The sequence below is a fragment of the Atheta coriaria genome, unplaced genomic scaffold (genome assembly GCF_025399875.1).
Source record: "Atheta coriaria isolate IRGN ID8LTWV9N9 unplaced genomic scaffold, Caltech_Dcor_3.1 hic_scaffold_7_pilon, whole genome shotgun sequence".
NCBI lineage: Eukaryota > Metazoa > Arthropoda > Insecta > Coleoptera > Staphylinidae > Dalotia > Dalotia coriaria.
The window spans coordinates 3,365,633-3,389,666 of NW_027045449.1; the positions used below are offsets into that span (position 1 = coordinate 3,365,633).

At 39.6% G+C, this 24,034-nt stretch overlaps 8 protein-coding genes and 2 long non-coding RNA genes across 13 annotated transcripts in view; 4 read left to right on the forward strand and 6 right to left on the reverse strand.

Moving 5' to 3' along the window:
- The window catches only part of LOC135796408 (GPALPP motifs-containing protein 1), a 29,181-nt gene extending 28,319 nt beyond the window's left edge, over positions 1-862 (forward strand). The window contains exon 6 of the mRNA XM_065308424.1: positions 259-862. The gene's annotated coding sequence lies outside the window, so the exon portion shown is untranslated. The remainder of the gene's footprint in view (positions 1-258) is intronic.
- Positions 48-754, reverse strand: LOC135796411 (uncharacterized). Its single transcript, XM_065308430.1, has 3 exons — positions 673-754; positions 276-609; positions 48-219 (listed from the first exon to the last, which is right to left on the reverse strand). The coding sequence occupies exons 1-3, from the start codon at positions 723-725 to the stop codon at positions 118-120; spliced, it is 489 nt and encodes a 162-aa protein (XP_065164502.1). The 5' UTR covers positions 726-754; the 3' UTR covers positions 48-117.
- Positions 863-925: 63 nt separating the features above from the next.
- LOC135796413 (uncharacterized) lies at positions 926-1,744 on the reverse strand. The gene is made up of 4 exons (XM_065308431.1): positions 1,629-1,744; positions 1,525-1,568; positions 1,248-1,462; positions 926-1,183 (listed from the first exon to the last, which is right to left on the reverse strand). The coding sequence occupies exons 1-4, from the start codon at positions 1,661-1,663 to the stop codon at positions 1,073-1,075; spliced, it is 405 nt and encodes a 134-aa protein (XP_065164503.1). The 5' UTR covers positions 1,664-1,744; the 3' UTR covers positions 926-1,072.
- Positions 1,745-2,241: 497 nt separating this feature from the next.
- Positions 2,242-5,105, forward strand: polo (Serine/threonine-protein kinase polo). Of its 2 annotated transcripts, XM_065308421.1 has the most exons (7): positions 2,279-2,639; positions 2,907-3,128; positions 3,193-3,590; positions 3,650-3,861; positions 3,925-4,258; positions 4,323-4,569; positions 4,622-5,105. In XM_065308421.1, the coding sequence occupies exons 1-7, from the start codon at positions 2,547-2,549 to the stop codon at positions 4,814-4,816; spliced, it is 1,701 nt and encodes a 566-aa protein (XP_065164493.1). In that variant the 5' UTR covers positions 2,279-2,546; the 3' UTR covers positions 4,817-5,105. The 2 variants fall into 2 exon arrangements, with proteins under 2 accessions (XP_065164492.1, XP_065164493.1); XM_065308420.1 differs by having other exon boundaries at positions 2,242-2,639; positions 3,650-4,258.
- An 814-nt stretch (positions 5,106-5,919) lies between these two features.
- On the forward strand, positions 5,920-10,157 carry Dys (Dystrophin). The gene is made up of 3 exons (XM_065308419.1): positions 5,920-6,399; positions 6,562-7,257; positions 7,342-10,157. Exons 1-3 carry the CDS (start codon positions 6,145-6,147, stop codon positions 9,274-9,276), a joined length of 2,886 nt encoding a protein of 961 aa, XP_065164491.1. The 5' UTR covers positions 5,920-6,144; the 3' UTR covers positions 9,277-10,157.
- Positions 6,390-7,121, reverse strand: LOC135796417 (uncharacterized). Its single transcript, XR_010549336.1, has 2 exons — positions 6,980-7,121; positions 6,390-6,907 (listed from the first exon to the last, which is right to left on the reverse strand). It is a non-coding gene; the product is annotated as an uncharacterized lncRNA (long non-coding RNA).
- On the reverse strand, positions 9,680-12,354 carry LOC135796410 (glycoprotein 3-alpha-L-fucosyltransferase A-like). The gene is made up of 3 exons (XM_065308429.1): positions 11,715-12,354; positions 11,236-11,579; positions 9,680-10,830 (listed from the first exon to the last, which is right to left on the reverse strand). Exons 1-3 carry the CDS (start codon positions 12,031-12,033, stop codon positions 10,216-10,218), a joined length of 1,278 nt encoding a protein of 425 aa, XP_065164501.1. The 5' UTR covers positions 12,034-12,354; the 3' UTR covers positions 9,680-10,215.
- A 41-nt stretch (positions 12,355-12,395) lies between these two features.
- On the reverse strand, positions 12,396-17,730 carry LOC135796409 (glycoprotein 3-alpha-L-fucosyltransferase A-like). Of its 2 annotated transcripts, none has more exons than XM_065308427.1 (4): positions 17,515-17,730; positions 14,635-15,039; positions 14,228-14,568; positions 12,396-13,655 (listed from the first exon to the last, which is right to left on the reverse strand). In XM_065308427.1, exons 2-4 carry the CDS (start codon positions 15,005-15,007, stop codon positions 13,047-13,049), a joined length of 1,323 nt encoding a protein of 440 aa, XP_065164499.1. In that variant the 5' UTR covers positions 15,008-15,039; positions 17,515-17,730; the 3' UTR covers positions 12,396-13,046. The 2 variants fall into 2 exon arrangements, with proteins under 2 accessions (XP_065164499.1, XP_065164500.1); XM_065308428.1 differs by lacking the exon at positions 17,515-17,730 and adding an exon at positions 17,285-17,307.
- A 917-nt stretch (positions 17,731-18,647) lies between these two features.
- LOC135796414 (small integral membrane protein 8) lies at positions 18,648-19,393 on the reverse strand. Its single transcript, XM_065308432.1, has 2 exons — positions 19,178-19,393; positions 18,648-18,970 (listed from the first exon to the last, which is right to left on the reverse strand). Exons 1-2 carry the CDS (start codon positions 19,292-19,294, stop codon positions 18,815-18,817), a joined length of 273 nt encoding a protein of 90 aa, XP_065164504.1. The 5' UTR covers positions 19,295-19,393; the 3' UTR covers positions 18,648-18,814.
- A 9-nt stretch (positions 19,394-19,402) lies between these two features.
- LOC135796416 (uncharacterized) lies at positions 19,403-23,700 on the forward strand. Of its 2 annotated transcripts, none has more exons than XR_010549335.1 (3): positions 19,403-19,536; positions 21,957-22,233; positions 22,295-23,700. It is a non-coding gene; the product is annotated as an uncharacterized lncRNA (long non-coding RNA). The 2 variants fall into 2 exon arrangements; XR_010549334.1 differs by lacking the exon at positions 19,403-19,536 and adding an exon at positions 20,142-20,377.
- Positions 23,701-24,034: the final 334 nt, after the last annotated feature.

Genomic DNA, 24,034 nt, shown 5'->3' on the forward strand with positions numbered 1-24,034 from the left:
TTGTATTTCCTAAACAAAGCAATACTCAGAAATAAACAAGGGTATAATTGCATTTGAAGAATGTATTTAGAATCGGATTTAGTTACACGATTAATACAATGTTTTGATAACGGATGGTTAACAGGTCACCAATTTACCGCCTTCGCAGCAAATGGGGTCTTTGCGGGTGTTGCCCGCATACAACCAATTATCGTTGCAGTTTTTATAATGAACTGCGGGCTGCAAATCAAATTAAAATAATAAATGTTTCATTTTCAGTTTTGCAATTAGCTTACTCTTAGACCAATCGCTGAATTGACATGAGCACAGAGGATTTCAACTCCACGATTGGCATTGAACGCTGGTAGGGCTAGGCACATCTCTTTGCACTTGGCCTCATCGCAGTTAAAGTTTGGCATTGCTGTCTGATAATACAGAGGGGTTTCGACACTCTTCTTCGGCGACTTGAAGGCACCACATTCACAACGATCGTTGGTTCTGGACATATGATAAATCATAGTGTCAGTACCTGGTTGCTTTGGGGCAACGTGGGCTTCGGTGGTTTCCATGGGCATTGGTGTTGTTGTAGGTATGGGTTTCTTTGGACGTCTTGCAGCGGTACATCCATGACTTTCATACAAACAGGAATTTATTTAATATTTGTGAATTATAATTAAATGAAGACATAATTACCACATAACAAGAACGATGATCAGAAGAACTGCAGTTACACGTGTGGCAGCCATTTTATGACTTTGTTTTGTTCACAGCGAACACAAACTAAGTGCGAATCCAGGTTTTTAAACAATTTATAGGCGCGCATTATTCATCTTTAGGAATTTGTTTAATCAATACGATGAGTAAAAATCTTAACAATACAAAATTATTTGTCTTCAAGTTGATACAGGGGACATTTTTGGTTGGTGACGAAAAGATAAATACTTCATTTAATCATCAATGCTTGTTTTTTATTTATTTTTCAATGATTTGCATGCTTTCTAATGACTAATTCTAAAATTCTAATAAGTTATATCTATAGAGAGTACCATATCATTGCGAATGTCAATTTTTACAATATCTATGGGGATTAAAATTATTCGTCCCAACAAGGCACCGGTTTTGATTCATGGCAGCAGATCTTCTTCTCACACGTCAATCCACTGTACTTCCATTCTCCATCACAAGTCCTCGACCATAAAGATGGCTGAAATAAAAGAAGAACTTTGGCTTTTAGAATTGCATGAATACTGGATGGTTTTAAATTGTACCTGCAATGCCATATGTTCTAAGTTTTCACAAAGAATCTCTGGTGCCTTATCTTTACCGACTTTCACCAGCTCGATGCACAGTAACTCGCAGTTCCTGGCATCTTCTTCGCTGCATGTAGTATTCATCGGATTCTGCACCAAGATTGGCTCCATTTCACTCGGAAGTGGTTTGTCGCTTTCGTTGGCATTGAAAGCTGCACATTCGCATTTGGTTGCTGATCAAAAACCAAAACAATTAAAATTTAAATACTAAAAAGAAAATGGCAACGTGACTTACACCCTTCAGCGTTGATGGCAGCTACATGGCACAGTAGCACGCAGCTGAAAGTAAAATCAAAGTTTAATTAACGTAATATTTAAACTAAGTTTGATTTTACTCACAGTGTCACAGAGACGATAACACACCGTCGGAACATTTTCACGTTTGTTTTGAAGCTGATAGTTCTTTGGTCGATGGTCTTCTTGATCGAATGATACTTTGCATTGTGTCGACGTGAAATTTATATGCACCTGATTGATTACGTTATGAACATTAAATCGCCTTATCTGACTACTCGTTTACAATTAGTGCGAATTCTAAACATGAGGCTAAACTAAACAAATTTTTATATGCTCATTGTATTCAGGCGCTGCTTATCTCAGACAAATAACAATTACGAAGAATGTTAATAGGAGAGTGTGTAGTAATTTTAGTATTCGATTACGTACAAACAAATTGCAAATTGATACAATTTCTAGACGTAACAGGAAAATTACTTGAATCACTTTATAGTAAAAAAATGTTAAATGTATTGACGAATGGTGTTAAATTATTTTGGTTTTGTTAAATCATTAACTTTACTACTGGAAATGACAAATTTTGGACTTAAATTCCAATTATGGTTTCTCGGTCTCAAAATCTTCCTTAATAGTTTTGCAGACATATTTTATTTAAGCAAAATCTTCAACAACCTTCTTCAAAATTAATACAACATACATTTGAGCGACATCTGCGTAACAAAAGTATAACGTGCGTTCAGAATCCTGTTTACCGCTCACTACGCATGCGCTGTTTTTATGGCAACACACTGACGGTTAGTTGACGGTTGCACGCTGGACGACAGTTTTTCGAATCGAATATTTTGTAACCGCCAAGCACGTTTTCATCTCACCAGTCGCTGCCATTCCTGTCGCGCTGCGCGTCTTGCCGTTTCGCGCAAGCACCATTCAAGCACTCCGGCTCAAATACACTCACCCGCGAGTCAAAAGCATACTATATTAACATATTTTATATTTATTATATTTTAATCGGAAGGCAGGATGTCGCGCGACGAGAAAAATGAGATTATTCCTGATCAAATATATGATTCCAACACGAAGATGATGTACAGGAAGGGCCGGTTTTTCGGCAAGGTAAGTGCAGCTCGTTCTTTATTACTGGCCCAGACAAGGTAGACAAAACATTAAAAACAATGGAGTTATGTTCATACGCCCATTACTAAATGAATATCGGCGCCGCACGTTGAATAAAGAAAAAAACAAGATGGAGAAATTGGTTGGATTCAGTGGATGTAACGCGCAGGTGTCGACCTTTTAAATTTTTAACGGTCGGCGTGATAAATACGATAAAGGATTATCTCAATGCTTTGTTTTAATTGTAAATTTCTCATTTGCATCTAGGGTGGCTTTGCAAAGTGCTACGAGATAACCGACACCAATGGGTTGGTTTATGCGGGAAAGATTGTCTCCAAGACACTCATGCAGAAACAAAATCAGCGGGATAAAATGACGCAAGAGATTGCCATTCATCAGTCACTGAGGCATAAACACATTGTTGGTTTTAATGGATTTTTCGAAGACGTGCATAATATTTACGTTGTGCTGGAATTATGTCGCAGACGGGTATGTATCAGAAATCAAACAATAAAATGTTTAAATAATGTGATATGACTTTATTTGAAATTAGTCAATGATGGAACTACACAAACGCCGAAAAGTGCTCACCGAGCCGGAGACACGCTTCTACATGAAGCAGCTTATCTCTGGTATAGATTACCTGCACTCTAACAACATCATACATCGCGATCTTAAGTTAGGCAACATCTTTCTGAACGACGAGCTGAACGTGAAGATTGGTGATTTTGGGCTGGCGGCCAAAATTGAATTCGATGGCGAACGTAAGAAGACGTTATGCGGAACGCCGAATTATATTGCGCCGGAGATTCTTACGAAGAAGGGTCACTCGTTCGAGGTGGACGTCTGGTCATTGGGATGCATCATGTACACGCTACTCATTGGTCGGCCACCGTTCGAGACAAGTAGCTTGAAAGAGACTTATTCAAAAATTAAGAAATGTGATTACAAGTAAGATGTAATTCATTATGTTTTATGAATTGCTTATTAATTTTTTGGTGGGTTTTTAGAATATCTAATAATATATCAGAAAATTCCAAGCATCTCATCATGTTGATGCTGCAGCAGGAGCCTTACAAGCGGCCAAAGATCAGGCAGATCGACGCCCATGATTTCTTCTTAGGTTACACGCCTTTATCGCTGCCTAGCAGTTGTTTGTCGATGGCACCACGTTTCGACCAAGTCGAAAGCCTCCAACGGAGGCCTCTCATTGAAGTCAATGGTATTTTAATGTTCATATTTTCAAATCAATTTATTTTTAAATTTGTTTTTGTTAATTTATTAGGTGGTGCTGCTGCCAGTTCAGTTTCGCCGTCGAAACCGCGTAATTCTATTGCTGCAAGCGGTGTGACTGAGTATCGCACCAACCGTGGTTTCGATCCTAGGGAGAATCTACTGATCCTGCGCAAGATGCTCACAGACGTGTTGGCGGTGAAACCGGCGCGCAGCAATCAGAACTTCGGCGACGAGATGTCTGATCCGGCTGCTCAGCCGCTGATCTGGATCTCCAAATGGGTGGATTATTCGGACAAATATGGCTTTGGCTATCAACTCTGCGATGAGAGCGTGGGCGTTATGTTTAACGATTCGACGAAGTTGATATTACTGCCTAATGCTATGTAAGTTCATAATTGCTTAGCATTTTGTTGTAATACTAAATTTGTATTATTCTTTTTATTATAGTAACGTACATTACGTCGAAAAGAACGGCGATGAAAGCTATATGACTGTCGATGATTTCCCCAAGGCACTTGACAAGAAAATGAAACTACTATCGTACTTCAGTCGCTACATGAAGGAGCATCTTATCAAAGCAGGAGCGTCGGTGGTGCGTGCTGCACCTGACTCACTCTCGCGTATCCCGGCTTTGCACCAATGGTGTAGGTCTACATCCGGTGTCCTAATGCAACTGAACAACGGCACCATTCAAGTACGTTTACTAAAATGTTTCAAAAATGTTTGCTAATTTTTGATTTCTGCAGATAAACTTTAGCGACCATTCAAAAATAATCATGTGTCCGCTGATGGCTGCGATCAGCTACATCGACCAAGATAGATCGTTCCGCACGTTCCGGTTCGAGTCCATTGAGCGCAACGGGTGTTCGACGAGTCTTTACGACAAGATCCGATATGCGCATGACAAGCTCGGCGGCATGCTGGGTACGCAACCGTATTAACAATGCAACATTGATGTCCAATGCGTATTACGCGATTTTAAAGAAATTTCGAAAATATTCCCCGCCACAAGATGATAATTGAATAGGGATAAATAAGGTGAGTGAATGTGTTCCATTCATCATTGGTACTGAGAACCCACTAATTTGTATTGTCTTATTTTTAATATTATTGTAATTTGTATATTTATCTATTTCATACACGAAACTATTATTAACTAATGTACGTTTAACTCGTTGTTATATTTAAATTACCGTACGCTATTTGAATAAAACATGTATTTTATATGAACTGGGATATGAACCCGCATTGGCGAGAGGACACACTCGTCAAAGGAAAGAGGAATCAACATACATAGTTGGGTCAGTACGATTTGGGTTTTGATGCCTGCAAGGGACCAACCAACCACCTAAGAGTGGTCTATCCCCACCTATTTCCGGGATCTATGTAGTGTGCGGCGAACACTGCTCAGTCGCGTCTGAGTCGTCCAGTAGCACAATTGCAGGGCTCTTGATTCAATTTTATTCCGATCGTACACAAGCGAATGTCCAAACTCTCTCTTGTACCACAAAGTGTTTCATTTATTAGTGAAATCAATAATACTATGATTGCAAGTGAAATATAATTTTAAAAAAGTCTAGTGACTGATATAAATGGTTGCGGAATAAGAGAATATTAGTTGTCCTTGTTGCACCTGTGTGCTAAATAAGTTTTAAACAAGAATTGACACTTGAACTTGTAATGGTCAAGTTTCACAAGCACTATCTGAATAGAGCTTCATAAATAATTCAGATAAGTGATTAAAACTTTATAGTTTTGGTGAACAAATAAGTTTACATTCATATTTTCAAACTCTTAAATATTTCTCAATTTTAAGCTACCTCTATTTCTACAAAAGAGTAAAGTTAGTTAAACTATTTTTAGACGTCCTGGCAACCTAATTAAACCAAACATCCGCGCATATCGCAACGCCATTGTGTGAAATTAAACACCATTAAAACTAAAAGAAAACCAAAATAAACAAATCAAAGTTTCGGCAGTTTGCGCCCGGTGTGTCCGAAAATGTGGGGTTATCTTACACCCAGCAGCTGATTGTGCGCGGTCGTCGACCTGGCTCACATTGATCTTTCCGCGTCGTGTGTTGACGGACTGTGTTGCGCCGCTGCCGCCACCGCCGCCGGGTTCCGCGAGTCATCGCCCTACGTCCTCCAGCGCACGAGTCGATCCCCATCATTTGCTGATCAAGATGATGTGCGGGTAATTAATTGGTGCGTGAGTGTATCGAGTGAGGTTCGCGTGCGGCAGTTGGGTGCAGTTGTTGACTGCAGCGATGCAGCGCAGTAAAGAAGACATCTTCGATCAGAAGAAGATCGAGATCGAATCATGGCTGCAGCGGCTGGAGAAGCGTCTTGGGCAGATGGCCCCCGTCGGGCATACGGCCGACGTGCTCGGAATGCAATTGCGCGAGCAAAAGAGCTTCCACGCCGAGATACACACCTTCAAGCTGCAGGTTGAGAACTTCCAACAGCTCGCGCAAAAGTGCATTGCGATGCATCAACATGAAGACACCAGTCGTTTTAAGCGAGTAAGTGAATTTTTTTATCAATTCATCATTTAAATGTGGTTTAATTTATGTTATTTTAACAATATATTCCTTTCCTAAACTTGGTGTTATTGTTTTTTTTTTAATAATTTATTGTTGTCTAGTCGTGAATAGATAAAAATGTTTGTAACCTTCTTTGTTAAGTCTGTATCAGACATAACTCAACTCTATACTCGACTCGATGCATGCGTGATCAACCGTGGCAAGCTTCTTCACGCTGCGATGAGCTCTCTGCAAAACCTCGACCGCTCTCTTGACAAGTTCCTCGCATGGTTAAGCGAGGTGGAGTCTGTGCTCGAGTCGCTCGAGGCCGATAGCGACTCACGGAGAGGCGCTCAGGGTCTGGAAGAACTTCAGATTGATATAGACAGGCAATCAACCACGCATCAAGCTTTAAGAACTTCTAGTTTAGCGCTGCTGGGTACTTTAGCACCTGAGGATGCGCTCATGCTGCAGCTGCGTGGTGATGAGATGGAGCGTCGTTGGCAAGCTTTAAAATCGAGAACAATGGAGTTAAGAAATAGATTAGAGCATAACACAGAATATTGGAATGCATTATTACTAGCTCTAAGGGAGTTGACAGAATGGGTGATTAGGAAAGACACTGAGTTGGGTTTAGCTTCAAGGCAGGATGATCATCGTGCGTTTAGACAGCAGTTGGAAGATAAACGACCAATGGTGGAGAGTTCTCTACGCTCTGCACGACAATTTGTTGCTGGGGAACCCTCGGGTGAACTTGCGAGAAATTTACGCCGAGAGTTGGTCAAACTTAGCGATAAATGGAACGCGTTGATTGATAGATCCGATCAGATGGCTGCTAGATTTGAACAGAACAATGTTGTAAGTAATATAGGCAACCATAATTGCTTTATTATACATGCGATATATCAGCATAACTTTCTGATTTTTGAATTATTTGTTTAGAAACTTAAACAATTGACAACAACATTGGAAGAATCTTCTGCAGCTGTTGCGCGTCTTGAACGCGCTTCATTGAGTTGGAGCGGTCCTAGAAATCCTTCGGAAGCTCGCGATCTTCTCAATGGTTTAACTAACTTGGAGCAACAATTGCCTCCTTTACAACGCTGTTTGGAGGAAGCCCGTAATCAGGCTTCTATGATTGGTCATGCCCTGCCTCCGGCTCAAGCCAATCAACTCGAAGATTGCACAGCGCGTTGTCGCGCCCTTCAAGCCGCCATTCGCGAACGCCGCGATGTTTTACAAACTGCATGCCAAGGTGAATTGTCGCCCGGACCTTCCAGCGTACAAGCGCCATGGGAGAGAGCGACTACACCTAATAAAGTACCTTATTATATAAATCATAGCACTGAAACAACTCATTGGGATCACCCACATATGCTCGAACTAGCTCTCATCTTGCTACAACTGAACGAGGTACGTTTTTCCGCATATCGCACCGCGTTAAAATTGCGTACAATTCAAAAAAAGCTATGCTTCGATTTGGTTACTCTTGCAACAACGACGGAGTCGTTTGATGTGCATGGCCTACGTGCGCAAAACGACCGTCTCCTAGATGTGACCGATATGATGATGGTATTGAGGTCGTTGTTCAATGCAACAGCTCAACAGAATCCCAACATGGTGGACGTACCGCTTTGCGTTGACATGGCGCTCAATTGGGTGCTGAATGTCTATGATAGTCAGCGGACTGGTCAGATACGAGTGTTGAGTTTTAAAGTTGGGTTGATTCTCTTGGCGAAAGGCCATCTTGAAGATAAATATCGTTATTTGTTTCGGTTGATTGCGGATCTTCAACAGAAAGCCGATCAGAGAAAATTGGGTCTTTTATTGCACGATGTGCTGCAGGTACCAAGGCAACTCGGTGAAGTTGCTGCATTTGGCGGTTCTAACATTGAACCAAGTGTGCGGAGTTGTTTGGGTGAACGTGAGGAACTTGAAGCTACGCATTTTCTCGCCTGGTTAAAGCAAGAACCACAATCTTTGGTCTGGTTGCCCGTTTTGCATCGCGTCGCTGCTGCGGAATCAGCAAAACATCAAGCAAAGTGTAACTCTTGCAAACAGTATCCTATCGTAGGCTTGCGGTACAGATGCCTCAAGTGTTTCAACTTTGATATGTGTCAAGGGTGTTTCTTCTCCGGGCGTCTCACAAAGGGGCACAAATTATCGCATCCGATGCATGAATATTGCGCAGCTACAACTTCGGTTGAAGACGTGAGAGATTTTACAAAAGCATTGCGTAATAAGTTTAAGAGCAAGCGCCATTTTGTGAAACACCCAAGAGTGGGTTACCTGCCAGTAAGATCGGTCTTGGAAGGCGATGAATTGGAAAGTCCTGTGGCTTCTCCGCAACACAATGACATGCATTCAAGGCTGGAAATATATGCGAGTCGTTTAGCAGAGGTGGAATTACGCGCTGCATCACCCGAAGACGAACATCGTTTGATAGCTGATTTATGTCACTCATTAGAGGGCGCACCCGCTAGTCCCGGACAACTTATGCTCGTGATTGACGAAGAGCAACGCGCCGAGTTACAGGATATGATTAGAGAGTTAGAGGCGGAGAATAACGCGCTACGGCAAGAGTATGACCAATTGCAGAGAGGATCAAATCCGCAACCGATACAAGCACAACATGATGTAGTCGCGGAAGCTAGACTGTTGCGCCAGCACAAAGGGCGTTTGGAAGCAAGAATGCAGATCTTGGAGGATCACAATCGTCAGTTGGAGGCACAATTGCAGAGATTACGTCAGTTGCTTGACGAGCCCGGTGCGACCACCACCACGCTACAAACTCGGTCGGTGACAGCTTCTCAGTTGAATCAGGACATTCCGGGCAGGGTTAATCAGCCGCCGCCGCCTTTAAACGATCACCGCTAGTATTAGTACTCGTAGTTGTAATACCTTATCATCCCACTAAGCTTATGGTAAAGTATTTACTAACATATCTCCCTATACATATACTCATGAGTGCATATCGTAGAAAGACGAATGATGAAACAAGCTTACTAGTATCTTCCAATGTATACAATATACTATAAGTGTGTCGGAGAGTCAGAGATGTGGTATATGCTTCACATTAAAAATCACAATAACACAGCCGCCATTGTGGTCTCCCACAACTCTGACTTTTTTCATCACAAGAGACTAATATCGTTAGAAAAATGTTACAATCACGTTAACTGTGAATGTGTTAAGTTTGAAATGACTGCATGCCATTCTATTAACTGATCATCATAATCATCACACTCGAATATTAATCATAACTCATTATATTAAAAGGTTCGGTTTTTCACTGGCATGTGTGTATTTGTAAAACACGTTTTGTGTCTCTATCAGTCGGTACAAACATTATTTACAGAGAAGCGATGGTTCATCGATGACAATATTTATACAAAACATTATCTAATAACACACACAAACAGAAACACTTTTGTAAATTGTGAGCGCTTTTGCAGCCATGTTTAAAGTTAAACGTAAATTAAGCGTAGGAAGTCAGCTAGACTGGATCAGTATTTAAAAACAAAACAAGTAAGGACGTTTTACAAATGATGCCATAATATCAAAATGAGATGCACGTTATTATGTACGTATAAGAAAGGATTACTCTTTGTTATAAGCGCAACTGATTTATACACTGCACCCCCCAGTAACTTGTATGTCGTGCTTTTGATTAATTGACTCCTTAGTCGTTTGCCTATGTTTGTGCCATATTATAAAATATTACGAAAATAAATAACTTTTCATGGGGTTATTCGAAACCAACGTGTTTCGATACGCAAGGCACGAGGAACTAGCAACCATAGATTATACACACTACTAGTAACCATCAGTAGTCCACGACTTGTTGGTGCATATGCCATCACCACGCCACCAAGTGTTCACATTATTATAATAGTGTTTGTCCTGTGTAGGAGCGTGGAGCATAGTGCACAGTCGACACCAGAAGTAGGTGCTTATAAATTCGCCTGTGCCCTTCCAGCGAAAGTAGGCGTTGTAGGCATTGTCATTCTTATCTAAGTGATGCAGATACGTGGCGAGCTCGGCGGGCCCGCTAAATTCGTCGACGTGTATGTAGGACTTTTCGGGAGCACTGTATTGGTAGTCCAATGGATGGGCACCCATTACAATTGGAAGGACATTGTGACCGAGGCCGTTCACGTAGAGTTTTTCGGTGATGTAATCGCGGCAATTAGAATTTTCGAATGCCAGATAGAACTTGTAATCGCGTTCTAGTAATTCGAAGCAGGCATTCTCGTCATGGCGTGGACATCGGAAGGGACCGCAATAGCCGAAGATGTCCACGGTGATGTATTTGGAGAGTTCAAGTGCGTACTCCAGTCGTTTGTTGGCCGCTTTGCAATTGGAGACGAACCATGCGACTTTTTTGGTTTTATTGGCGGCGTAATTCATTTCCTGGTGTTTTTGACGGACCTGCAAGCAGTATATTTCATATAGTTGCTTTCTACGTGTTGGAGGAAGTAACAAAGAGAACGGGCAAATTTGTGACGACGATAATACAGCAAATTGGTACAGGTTTGTCTAAAATAAGTAGTGACCGACTATACGTAAGGAATATTTGAGATTGTAGAAAATTTTTACAATAATAGTGTGATAATTATGGAATAACTGGTTCTACCGTCGGAACTAGCGGTTACATTAAAATTTACTACAGCGTGTCATATGGTAATGACCAATCTGCCAGTACCAACCTGTTTTGCTACCTATAAACCTGAGTATACGGCACTTCCGGATTAAAAGAAACGAAGAATTTATTTCGTCTTTTTTGATTTGCTTAAAAAACATAATGAATCCAGGAATAAATATACTGAAACCTACTTTGGGATTATAATACATCCATCTTCTGTACGGATCAACAACCGTAGAATCTCTCCGGTAGGTGAGAGTCCAGTTGAAGAGCTCGGGGTATTTAAGCGGTTTTGTGTGCTTGGGACTCTCAAGGAAGTACAACATCCATAGTTGGTTGGGCGGGCGGTAGACGCCAGGATGCTTGAAGGCATCACTGAAGATGATGGCATCCGCGTCTACCGCGCGCCATTTATCATCCGTCAGGACACATCGGTTTACAGGACAACCATGGAACGCACCCGTTTTGATTTTTACATTATTCCAGTCACCAAGGTCGTTATAGACCAGTATTACTTTTTCAGTACTATTGTAACCTAGAAATACAGCGAAAATTACAAATTGTGGAAATTGTAGAGCAGTGGATTGATATTTTCAGTGATGAGGATTATGATATTCCTTACTTTAAAAAAGTTGTTAACTGAGAAGATTTGAAATACTGATTTTGATACCTTCATAGTTATCAGGCAAGTACATCAATTGCTCTAGCACTCTATCTCCAGGATCATCTTGAGGGAAAATCTTGTGTGGTCCTGGCGTTTTCTCGGGAAATTCAGTGCCCCCGCAAAGGTACCAGTTTCGTTTTGTGTGCGAATTGTTCAGATCAGGGACGGGTTTACACGTGTGAGAAGTGCTACCGGTAGAAAAATCTGCACCAATCCCAAACCTTGAACTGTAAATAGGGCTGCGAGGATGGTAGACGAGGAAGACAAGTATCACGCCTCCGAAGCACAAAACACATGTGTAGAAGCGGCGTATTGACCACTGCATGGTTTCAGTGGAATAAATAAACGGAAATTCACATCCGTGAAATTAACACCAATATGCTGATACGCCAAAAAGTTTGACAGCAAGTGGAAATGCAAACAAGTGGTTTTGAGCGTTTTGAGTGGCAACGACGTCGACAGAGGACACGACCGAGTTTGTGAAATATGAGATATGTGTTAAGTTTAGTATAGGTTCATAAACGTGGTGTAAACGTCTAGCGCAGGTTTTGTTTTGGCTGTACGCGGTTTATTGTACGTATGTATGATTAAGCACGTCTCATTTTCACGTGTGACACGATTTCGACGGTGCTAAAAGTACTCGTAAGTGACAGTAGGATTTGGTTGTAGGTAACAAAAATTGCTTCATTTTCCATTTGGTATGTATTTATTTGTACAACGTACACATCGGTTGGTACATGCATTATTTACAGAGAAACGTTGAACCATCGATGACAATATTTATACAAAAATCTTCATCTAACGACACAAATACGATTGTAAATTGTGAGCGCCTTTACAGTCGCCATGTTTAACTTTAATTTATTTTTAAATTAAGTAAAATGAGCCGACTAGATGTGCTTAAAAGTAAAAAGTTAAAAATAATATACAAATAATTCTATATACGGCATGATTGGATTTTTGTAATCATAATCGTTGGCTTACTTTGTGCCATTTTAATACATATTACGCAATGAAATAACTTTTTGCGGAGTTAATGCAAACTCAAGTTTCTCGATCAGCAAAAAACTTGCTTACTCATTTAAGTTTTATCAAGGTTAAGTTTTCTCAGCCTTTAGTCACTAGACAACATTCTATTGTGTAAACGTTTAATTTGCGTTACGATCACATTAATACTTTTCTTGTTTTAGTTTAGTTTCTTCTTCTTGTAATGTATACGATAACAAATTTAATTTTACTATTATGTTTTTGGGCGCCATTTTGTATGGGACATGCATAACAAACAGTTTCTGGTTTTATCTTTCGATAATTCTACGATCAATTCACTTCTGCAGGTAGTCACGTGTCACTATTGCGCCATGATTTGGCCGTACAGACGCCGGGACCGCGCCACCAATCGTTCACGTCCTCGTAGTGTCTGTGCTGGATGGGCGCATGCATCATGGCGCACAATCGGCACCAGAAGTACGTGTTGATGAACTCACCAGTGCCCTTCCAGCGGAAATACGCGTTGTACGCGCGATCGTCCTGATCTAAACGGTGTAGGTAGGCAGCCAACTCAGCTGGACCAGCAAATTCGTCCACGTGTATATATGAACCTTCCGGTGCGCTGCGTTCGTAGTCTTCCGGGCGTGCTCCCATCACAATCGGGAGCACATTGTGCCCAAGGCCGTTGACGTAGAGTTTTTCGGTGATATAATCGCGACAATTTGAGTTTTCAAACGCCAGGTAGAATTTGTAGTCGCGGTCCAGCAGTTCAAAGCAGGCCTTATCATGGCGCGGGCACCGAAGCGGCCCGCACGTGCCATAGATGTCGACGGAGATGTGCTTGGAGAGTTCACGGGCGTACGCTAGCCGCCCGTTTCGGGATCCACAATTGGAAACGAACCATGCGACTTTTTTCGTTTTGTTGGCGGCGTAATTGAAGTGCTGTGGTTTTTGTCGGACCTGGAAAAAACCAAAATGTAAGTAATCCACAATTGTATTTTTATATTTGCTGATAATGATAATTGAAAGTATGTACTTCGTTTCGGCCATTAACGAAAATGTAAAACAGAGCAAAGTCATAAATTTTTATTTGCGTTAATTTTCTGCCCGATTTCATTTCAATTTTAAATTTGACACGCGATGTCAAAACAATGAGTGGATTGATTGCATTCAACATTTTAATTGGATTGGATCAATTTTCTGCAAGCATGCAGAATACGCAAAACCACCCCGCAGGTGACATAATCTCCAGCTCAGTGGAGTAATTCGTTGGCAAAACAATTCTAAATTATCCAATTATGCGTCTTTACGTCCGTTTATCGCGTCTCGGTTATTTCTAATGTACGAGTATACATGTGTTACGTGTACCTAAATCACAAAAATAGAGTTTGTGACGTGTGGTTTATCAAGTTATAAAGTGAAGTTATGTGGAACGGTGAGTGATAGTGCTGTAAATAATATTTTATCAACGTGCACGCAATATTAGATTTGTTATGTAAAGAATGTGAATAATTACGAGAGAATGTGTTTACCTTTGGATCAAAATATGTCCACCTTTCATATGGGGCAACGACAGTGGAATCTCTACGATAAGTAGCGGTCCAATTAAAAAGGTCTGCATATTTGATGTTTTGCGTGTGGTACGGGCATTCTAGGAAGTATAACATCCACACTTGGTTTGGCGAACGCGTCACGCCTGGATGCGAAAAGTGATCCTTATAGATAATGGCGTCCGCGTCCACCGCTCGTCGTTTGTCATCCGTTAGCGAACATCTGTTTACCGGACAACCATGAAACGCACCAGTTCCAGCCTTCTTGTCCCATTGACCTAGGCCGTTGTAGGCCAAAATTACTTTCTCTGGACTATCATATCCTTAAAAATCAATCAGGAATTATTACAACAACGTTAAAGGATATAAATTGGAAAATTATTACTTACCTTCAAAATCATCAGGTAAATACATCAACTGCTCCAACACTCTATCCCCAGGATCATTGTACGGGAAAAGTTTGTGCGGTCCGGGTGTTTTCTCCGGAAACTCCGTGCCTCCGCTGAAATACCAATGGCGTTTCCCCGGCGGCACATCCTCCGCTTGAGGCAGGCCATGCTTGCCGTGAGAATCGCCCGGTTCCGGGTCCCACGACTCGGTGGCGTCGTAGATTGACTGCGGGGACGCGCCGTCGCTGCCGAACGTGTACGGATCGACCGCCGCCAGAAAGCTGCGATGGTGGTAAATGACGAGGACGAGCAGCACGCCTCCGCAGCACAGCAGACACAGGAAGAACCTGCGCACCGACAGTCGCGGAGGCATTACGGACTTCTCGATGTTGACATCAACATCGTCTGCGAGGAACGAAATAAATATATATTCATAAATATGGAGAATGTAGATAAAAAAAATGCATAAAGTTGACATTGTGTGTGTGTTGAATTACTCTATAGATTTTTCGAATTCACGCGAAAGTGCCATTGAAAACACGGTCATTATCGCGTGTAGTTAGTTAAAATATAGTTCTTCACATGCGGCGTGTATTTATTATTGATCCTCTCGGTGTGTTTAATATTAATGCTTGATTGATTTGTCGACACTGCTGTGTTTATGTTTTCAGCGGCAAATCTGTTTGTTTTTACTGCCGAGACTTTTGTTATTGCCATCATAATTACGTATGGGTAAATAGATAGAGCACTTATCATCTGCATAAAACCCAGATAAAAAAAAACATTTTTATTCGTTTTTGATTCGTGGTATTCATTGTTATCCGGACGGTGCGGTTTGTTATTTTGGTTGCCTACTAAAACTTTCAGAGATTTGGTTATTTTTATATTCTCGTAACCACAAATATCCGTCGTAAATAAATGATTGATAAATAGATATTGAGGATTCTAATAACGTATTGGTAATTGAGCCACGTGTTCATTGCACGTGGCCTTGGTTGATGGGCTATATTGGTAAAGCACTTGTTACAGTTCTGCCTTTCCAAGTGCGTTCCACTTTTCCTGTATGAGTACAAACAACATAATGCATTTTAACGCCACCGCTATTAGTGTAATGCTCAACTGAAAATAGATTTTCAATGAGAGTAGACAAATTTTTCGCCATGCTTGTATTATGGTAAAATTTTATAAAAACAAAGCATGTTTCGGTATAATTTATTGAATTATTATCAACAGCAATCAAAAGGAAATTCTCCGGGACATAAAAATTTAAATCTTTAAATTTTATTATTTCCGCTATTAAATTGCTTCATTGTTTGGGACTGGTTCGGTGTTTAGGTGTGGATTAATTTAACATCGCTGCTAAAATTTAACGCGATGGGCGTGTATCACAACACAACTGTAACGTGTGCAGTCGTATCGTGTTTTTTTTTACGCCTTCAAAGTATCGTTTTTCCATTATATTTTTATGAATAGATTTTGTTTACGAGAATTTATGCTTACTGCAACGTAATTCTCGGTCCGTACTACGTTTTATATGCGTTTTAAAGTGACCAGAACTAATTTTCAACAACGTTATGCTTTGTTCGTGAAAAAAAAATCCGCACTGATAAACCGCCTCATTAAATTAGCATCTATCTTAAACGAGCGTGTCTACCACCGCAAAGAAAGTAACGCGAGCATGATGCATGTGAACATGGTTTTGATAACGTCGAAAGCGGGGCGAATGATCAAACAATGCCTTATTGAATAAGGTCGATATTTTAGCGGACAACACGAATACGTAATCAGAAATTCAAGTAGTGTCAAAAAACGTGTGAACTTGTCGGAACAATGTAAAAAGAAAATATTGACTTGCCTTTTCTTTCACTGTAACTTTCGGTATCCAGGAATAGAATATTGAACAGTTTCAAAGTGAAATTACGAATATTACGCGCAACTAATATGCAAATTTCGAGGCGTAGACATATTTGCCGGTTTCTAGATAAGCGCACCTTATTTTTTAAATATATATTTAGTTAGTTACGTGGTTGATGAATAATGAAATGGAAAACCTCGTCAGTAGGCGCTCATATTTTCGGTTATTACCTCTTTATTATTTAGCCACTGAGATCAAAAGCACGCAAAGTGGAGCGACAGCGAGAGTAATAAAATTTAAAAATATATAAATACAATTGGGACACCGGTTTACATTTTTTACCTATTAAATTTGATATAATATAATAATAGCTGTTGGCCAACTCAAGCAATAACAAAATACGTGTTTCATGCTTTCATTTAAATTTCTAAACTTCATAATTTATAGTTAACAATTTCAGTCAACATTGTCAAGAATAGTGATAATGCGTAGAATAATTATTTATTCATTTCAGTTTTCTCACAGTCTAGATGCTTCTGGTACTGGCCTTGATTCTGGTTGATAGTGAAACACGTTTTCACATTTGCATGGTGGCGCACTGATTTTGAACGGTCATTACTATGCACCCCTTTTTCTATTACTTCTTACTGTTCCAGCTTTGCACATTCACCCCCTTAGACTGAAAACTGAAATTCACTCGTCACTGCACAACTTGGACACAGTTTTCTAACATTTTAAACTAATTTAATACACCAGCCATTAAATTATGTAACATTATAAATATGCTTCACTTACAATTTACGTATATTAGGTATTATCATGATATTAAGTTGATAAATAGAGCGCACTTCGGATGCTTGCTGTTCTCTCAGACATCGCGCAATGCAAAATAACGAGGCCATCAAAACAAATGTTCTACGATTATGCAGTGGATTTGTTTATAAATCATGTGCAAATAATTAATATTGTTAATCATAGAGTAAACATGAAAAACGTGCGTAAATAGATAGGAAATTGTTACTCACCGGCTGATTAGGTTTCGGGCGGTATGCGGAAGGGTCGACATGATCGCCAGCCGCGAGCCTTGTTGCGCCGCGCGCGCGCCACCGTGCTCTGACAGCATCCCTTTGGAAAATCCATATTCCCGAGTCTCGGGCGGCGACTGCGCGCCGCGCCGGTGGTGGAAAAGTGTGCGCGTTGTGAGCGGCGTGGACGCGTCGACGGCGGCGTTGATACTGTTTCCTTAGCTTACTGGTACGGGTTAACGTGTTATACACTATACGCTAATAATCGTAATCGCAAATGTGCTGATGACAATAATACAACGTGAGCATGAAAATATTTATTTCATAACTAGCTTTAACCCGCGGCTTCGCTCGCGTTGAATCCATCAAATAAATATTAGAAATCATTATACATAGTTGAAACGGATTGATAGAAAGAATGTATATTTCACTGCTTGGCAAGGATTATCTATGTGAAAAAATTACTACATGCAATAAAGTTTTAAATTTTAGATGGAATGCTAGATGGCGTTAAAGTAGTCAATTAGCCCGATGCAGAGGTATTATTGGCTAAACAATTTCTTTATTTTATTTAAAAAATGTTTTTTTTTTATTAAATAAAAAAGTAGCCTATAACCATTCCGGGATCATCGGGGACCACTAAGAATATGTGTACGGATTTGATGTTGACGTAGCTGTCGGTAATACAGTGTGATGGTACTATAGTACTTAGGTGTGAGCTTCATTGCTGGAATGCTAGATGGCGTTAAAGTAGTCAAATAACCAGATGCAGAGGTGTTAGTGACTAAACAATTTCTTTATTTTAATTTAAAAAATAGTTATTTTTATTAAATAAAAAGTAGCCTATAACCTATCGGGGACCACTAAGAATATGTGTACAAATTTTCATGATGATCTGTTAAGTAGTTTTTGCGTGAAAGCACGATAAACTTCAGGACATACGCATTTATAATATTAGTAAGGATTAATTATTTTAGGTTACAAGTTACTCCACCTTGCGGCAGTAGCTCACAACGCATTTTATGGATCATGACGTCATAATTAGTTTATTATTGTTTTCCTAAATATGTACATACACTATCTACATTATATAATCGTAATCGTAAATGTGCTTATGACAATAATACAACATGTGCTAGAAAATGTTTATTTAAAAATTAATTATTTTAGATTACAAGTTACACCACCTTGCGGCAGTAGCGCACAACGCATTTTATGGATTATGACGTCATAATTTATTTATTATTAATATTTCTCTAAATATGTACATTAAGGATCTAATTGAATTCTTGTTGTGTTGTTAATCCCATCTCGACTTTCTTTTCTTGAATGTTTCCTCCCCGTCGGCCGTGTAGGTGGAGTAATAACCCCTGTCGGCCCACTCGCTTCGCATGTAGGCAATGTAGGCGGAACAGCCAATGAATGCGGTTAAGCCGATCGCCATCACTACCATGTTCTAGAACAAATCAATGCATAAAACAATGACCCAAATTAATTCAACGCGTAGTAACATTTTATTACACAGATAAACTTTAAATATATAATTTATAGCGATTTTAATGCTGCTATTGATAACAGTTGTATGAAATGCTTTCGAATATAATCGCGTTTGTTTGGAGTGTACATTATTATGTAGCGGTGTGTACTAGTGTGGGGTGCTTACAGGTTTTGCATACAATTCGAAGTTAACGACGCGAAAAACTCTTGACGTTTTCATGGATCGGATGCCATCGCCGGGCTGGTGCTTATCCGGTACATTTTTCTCGTTTTTTTCACTCATAATTTGCCTTTTGGAAGTGATGATATTTGTAAGAGTTAAATGCTTAGTAGGGAATTACAGGTTAACTGCTTCGGCTCCCATCGGTGTGTCGTCGACTTTCAAACAGTTTTGAATCATTCGCATACGCGTACCCAACAGAGGTCTGCAGTTCTGCTATGCAAACCGTTGGTGGTATTGGGAGTTTGAAACATCACCAACAGGCGGCGCTAGGTGTATTTAATACGCTGATTATTTTGTCAGTTGTAAGTTTTAAATTTTGAAATTCCCACTTATACAAACTGTGGTTTTACTGCATTTGATAAAATCATTTTATCTGCATAAAATTGTAAATATAGATTTTTTTATCATTTCTATAAATATCATTTGTGATTATCTTACGAAAAGTCAACAATAATTGCATTTATTCGGCTTGAACAGTAGGTACACGGTGCGCAGCCATTTGAACACTTAGAAACCTTGGATAACCAATCTTCATATTTAACAGATTACGATGGAAATTAATTTACATGATATTTATTTACATTGGCGACATTACAATATCGCTTACAAACGTAAATAGCGCAAAAGCGGTGGGTCTCCGCCGGCCCCATAAATCACGCGAAAAGTGCTTGAAAGCCGCCCCCAAAAGTTGGCAAGTTTTGTCATTTTCGTAAATTTACTGTGGAAATTGCGCATTATTTTGAAATCGTTTGCGCTATTTTAATTCCGCACTGGAATTCGACCGGTTTGTTCTTATCTCTTATTGTCAGGTGATTCGCGTACGATAGTAGTGTGTAGTTTTGTTCTATATACGCGACCGTGTGATGGCGTTCCGTGTACCGTTTGCTCACGCTGCACGAATAAAAATTAGTTTCATCGTATGCGACGGATGGTTCGCACGCGGTCGTCGCGATTCTCCTTTCTTAGGATTTAATTCGGTAACGCGTATTACTTTCGGTGTTCTTAGTGATTATTTTTGCTTATTGTGTTTCGATAATGATTTATCGCTTATAAGATGTTCGCGAAATACAAGTATTGTGTATTTGTTCGTGAGCGGGGTGCCGACGGATGCCGTTTACGATGGAAGTTTTACAATACTAACCAGTAAGTAAATAAAATAATATTCTCAACCGCATTGATCGATTCTATTTCGGCCGTTTGTTTTTCTTTATTATCATATTTTCGTAGTGTTTTATAGATTATTATATTATATATGTTATATATGTGTTGTCACTTCAAGCGAAGCGATTGTTATTTCTTATCTTTTGACTAAAATAAAAAAATTGAAATTTTTAGGGCCCAAAGACTAAAATAAGTTTTAATTTTTATCTTATCGAGAATTTTCCAATCTTTCTTATTCTTCAATCTGTTGGTCGTTATCGCTTTTAGTTTAAAAGGTGTGCACTATTCAGGTTTATTGACTTAAATATGTCAAGTACGTTGATTTTTCTATGTTTATTTAGTTATATTGCAATTAATTGCAATTGTAGGTATAGTTGAGTTTCATTCGGTGGCGGTGAAAGTGACTCCCATTCAGGGCACCGTACGCGGGCAGCGGTAGAAGAAGTGACTCGTATTTAGGGCACCGTACGAGAGTAGCGGTAGAAGTGACTCGTGTTTAGGGCACCGTACGAGAGTAGCGGTAGAATTGACTCGTATTCAGGGCACCGTACAAAGGGAGCGGTAAAAGTGACTCGTGTTCATGGCACCGTACGAGGGTAGTGGTAGAAGTGACTCGTATTCAGGGCACCGTACGAGGGTAGCGGTAGAAGTGACTCGTATTCAGGGCACCGTACAAGGGGAGCGGTAGAAGTGAGTCGTGTTCGTGGCACCGTACGATGGTAGCGGTAGAAGTGACTCATATTCATATAGCGAACTTTCCAATCTTCCATAATCTATAATTTTCTGGTCGCTATTTCTATTAGTTTGGAAGATATTCACTGTCGAAAATCGTGGAAATATATTATCAAGCCCATTTGTCCATTTTTTTGTGAATTAAAATTTCAACTCTTAAATTTCGTATTTAACTAGCTTATTGGATAGAGAATTGTCGGTAGATAAAGTACCTGCGACTCGTTCCTTTATATTCGCAATTCAAATAAATCGTCAAAAATTGAAAAATTGCGTTTTTGGACCTTTTACTGTAGGAAATATAACTATTTTTATCTGATAGAGAATTTTCCAATCTTTCATAATCAGCAATTCGTTGGTTGTTAAAATTATCAACCCCGCGGCAATTTTTTCTTAAGAATTAAAATTTCATCTCTCTGGTTTCCGTTAAAACTATCCTATCTTATAGAGAATAGTCCGTAGATTAAGACGCTGCGATCAGATCCTAATTATCTCTCTTAGTTTACGAGATATTCGCGATTGAATATAATGGGCAAAAATTGAAAAATGTCACTTTTGAGTACTTTTACCTCATAAAATTTTATTCTATCCGGTACGTATTTCTAATATTGCGAAATCAGTTTTATTGTTAATACCAAATTTTCGTGTGCTCTGTGGCGCGATTAGTTTCAGTTGAAATTAATGTTATGTTTTCTTTAATTTTCTCTAACGAGTATATTCCGTATTTGCATGTACATTTTAATGATAATTAATAGCACCCGGGGAAATGATTTTAATAATTATTATACATTATAATATGTAATTATTTAATGATTTTTATTCCGTGTTCCAGATCTATTTTACTTCTGAGGAAAGGTTGCCTAGTCACATGGACTGCATTCCAACACACTCAAGGTTTCAGTAGTACACCGGTACTCGCCGCCATTGAACTAATAAAACGATTCGAAGCCATCAACATCCGGGGGAAACTGATACTACTCGACCGGATCTGATGTACCTACAGCCTCTTCGAACTTATCAAGGGTAAAAGCCAGGATGATCTTGAATGCAACATGATTGAAGGTTTGGTTCAAACTACAATGCCTCATCAAGATATCACAAATCTTAGAGTAAGTGATGCTAAACAATAACAAACAAAACAAAGACATTAATTTAATGTGCATATTTTAGGAAACACTCCATCAAGGAAAGATCTATGGTGGTAAACGGTCTGTATTTTGCGTTTCTCAGGCTTGATTAGATTTCTGTTTGCTTCAGATAAGAGTGCAAGAGTGGTCTAATCTAAAGCAGTACCGGCCTTAGGGCATGGCGCGGTTGGACGACCTCCCAGGGGCGCCGACTCGCACTTGGCCGGTTTTTTCGTATGGGTTTGATTTGCAGTTAGGGGGCGCCGTAGAAATCTCGCCCAGGGCGCTGGTAGTGCTAAAACCGGCACTGACTGTAAGTGCGGCATAATTTTCTTAGATGCGGAATTTCATTCTGTATCTCCCTGTATCGACATTTATTTCGAGAAAATTTCGTAACGCGAGTTATAATGATAGTTGTGTGTATACGCACTTGTACTCGTTGCGCTAGGAATTGTAGTTTTTTTATTATAACACGCGAACGCGGTCTTAAACATAGCTCACAATAATTTTCCTAGATGCGGAATTTAATTCTTTATTTCCCTGTATCGAAATTTATTGCGAGAAAATTCCGTAACGCGAGTAATAATGATAGTTATGTGTATACGCACTTGTACTCTTTGCGCTAGGAATTGTAGTTTTTTATGATAATACGCGAACGCGGTCTTAAACATAGCTCACAATAATTTTCCTAGATGCGGAATTTAATTCTTCATTTCCCTGTATCGAAATTTATTGCGAGAAAATTCCGTAACGCGAGTTATAATGATAGTTGTGTGTATACGCACTTGTACTCGTTGCGCCAGGAATTGTAGTTTTTTTATTATAACACGCGAACGCGGTTTTAAACTTAGTTCGGTATAATTTTCATAGATGCGAAATTTAATTCTTTATTTCCCTGTATCGAAATTGTATGTAAATAATTTTTTGTCGCGTTCAAGGAACGTATCGCGCAAAATTGATAGTGACCTCGTGTTGTCGCTGGTAGCTGTGTCGCTGTGTGCAGTTTAGCGCACATGCAGTTCCATTCCGATCGTCGTATGTAGCGCGCGTGTCCATCGCCACTATTTCTGTTTCTTCATCATAATTAAGTCAATTGACTTATATTCCTTAAAAAAAAATGACATTGTTGTGGTACGAGTGTTTATCAATCGCGGATTCATTTTCGGTTTACCTTTGTACGTGCGTGTGTCCGTCGGCATACGGTTATATTTTCGCACATAAGAATATATTGAATTTATAATTAATTCGTGCAACTCAAGTGCGCAGGGACGTAGTTTGTGAGGGCCCAAACCATGGAGTTTGCAATATCTAAAGCGGAAGTGTTGGAGATGCGCGTATTTTAATGTAAGTCTTCACTGCCGCAGAATTTGCGTGCTGTTGATATTTTTTTATTTAACAAAATGTGCCTGTTGTTAAATACTGTCAATAAAACATTATGTAAAATTATAATCTCATTCGTATTTCTTTGTGGTATCCTCTTTGTCGTTTTCAGTTTTAAATAATATGGCATATAAATCGGATGTGTGTGCAGTCGGTAAAACATAAATTGTGGCTTGAATTGTGTTGTTGTTTTTAAAACATGTTAAAAGTAGAAACATAAATAGAAGAATCAAATATCAATGATAAAAGCACTCGGTGGTCGAGTGGAGACGTGCACCTGCTGGCATGCTAGCATACACGGATCGAATCTCAGGTATAGAAAGCATTTTTCTCAAATATAAAAATATCAGGTGCAATTTGGGTTGCATATATGAATTGCAACGAAATATAAGAGAAATTGAAA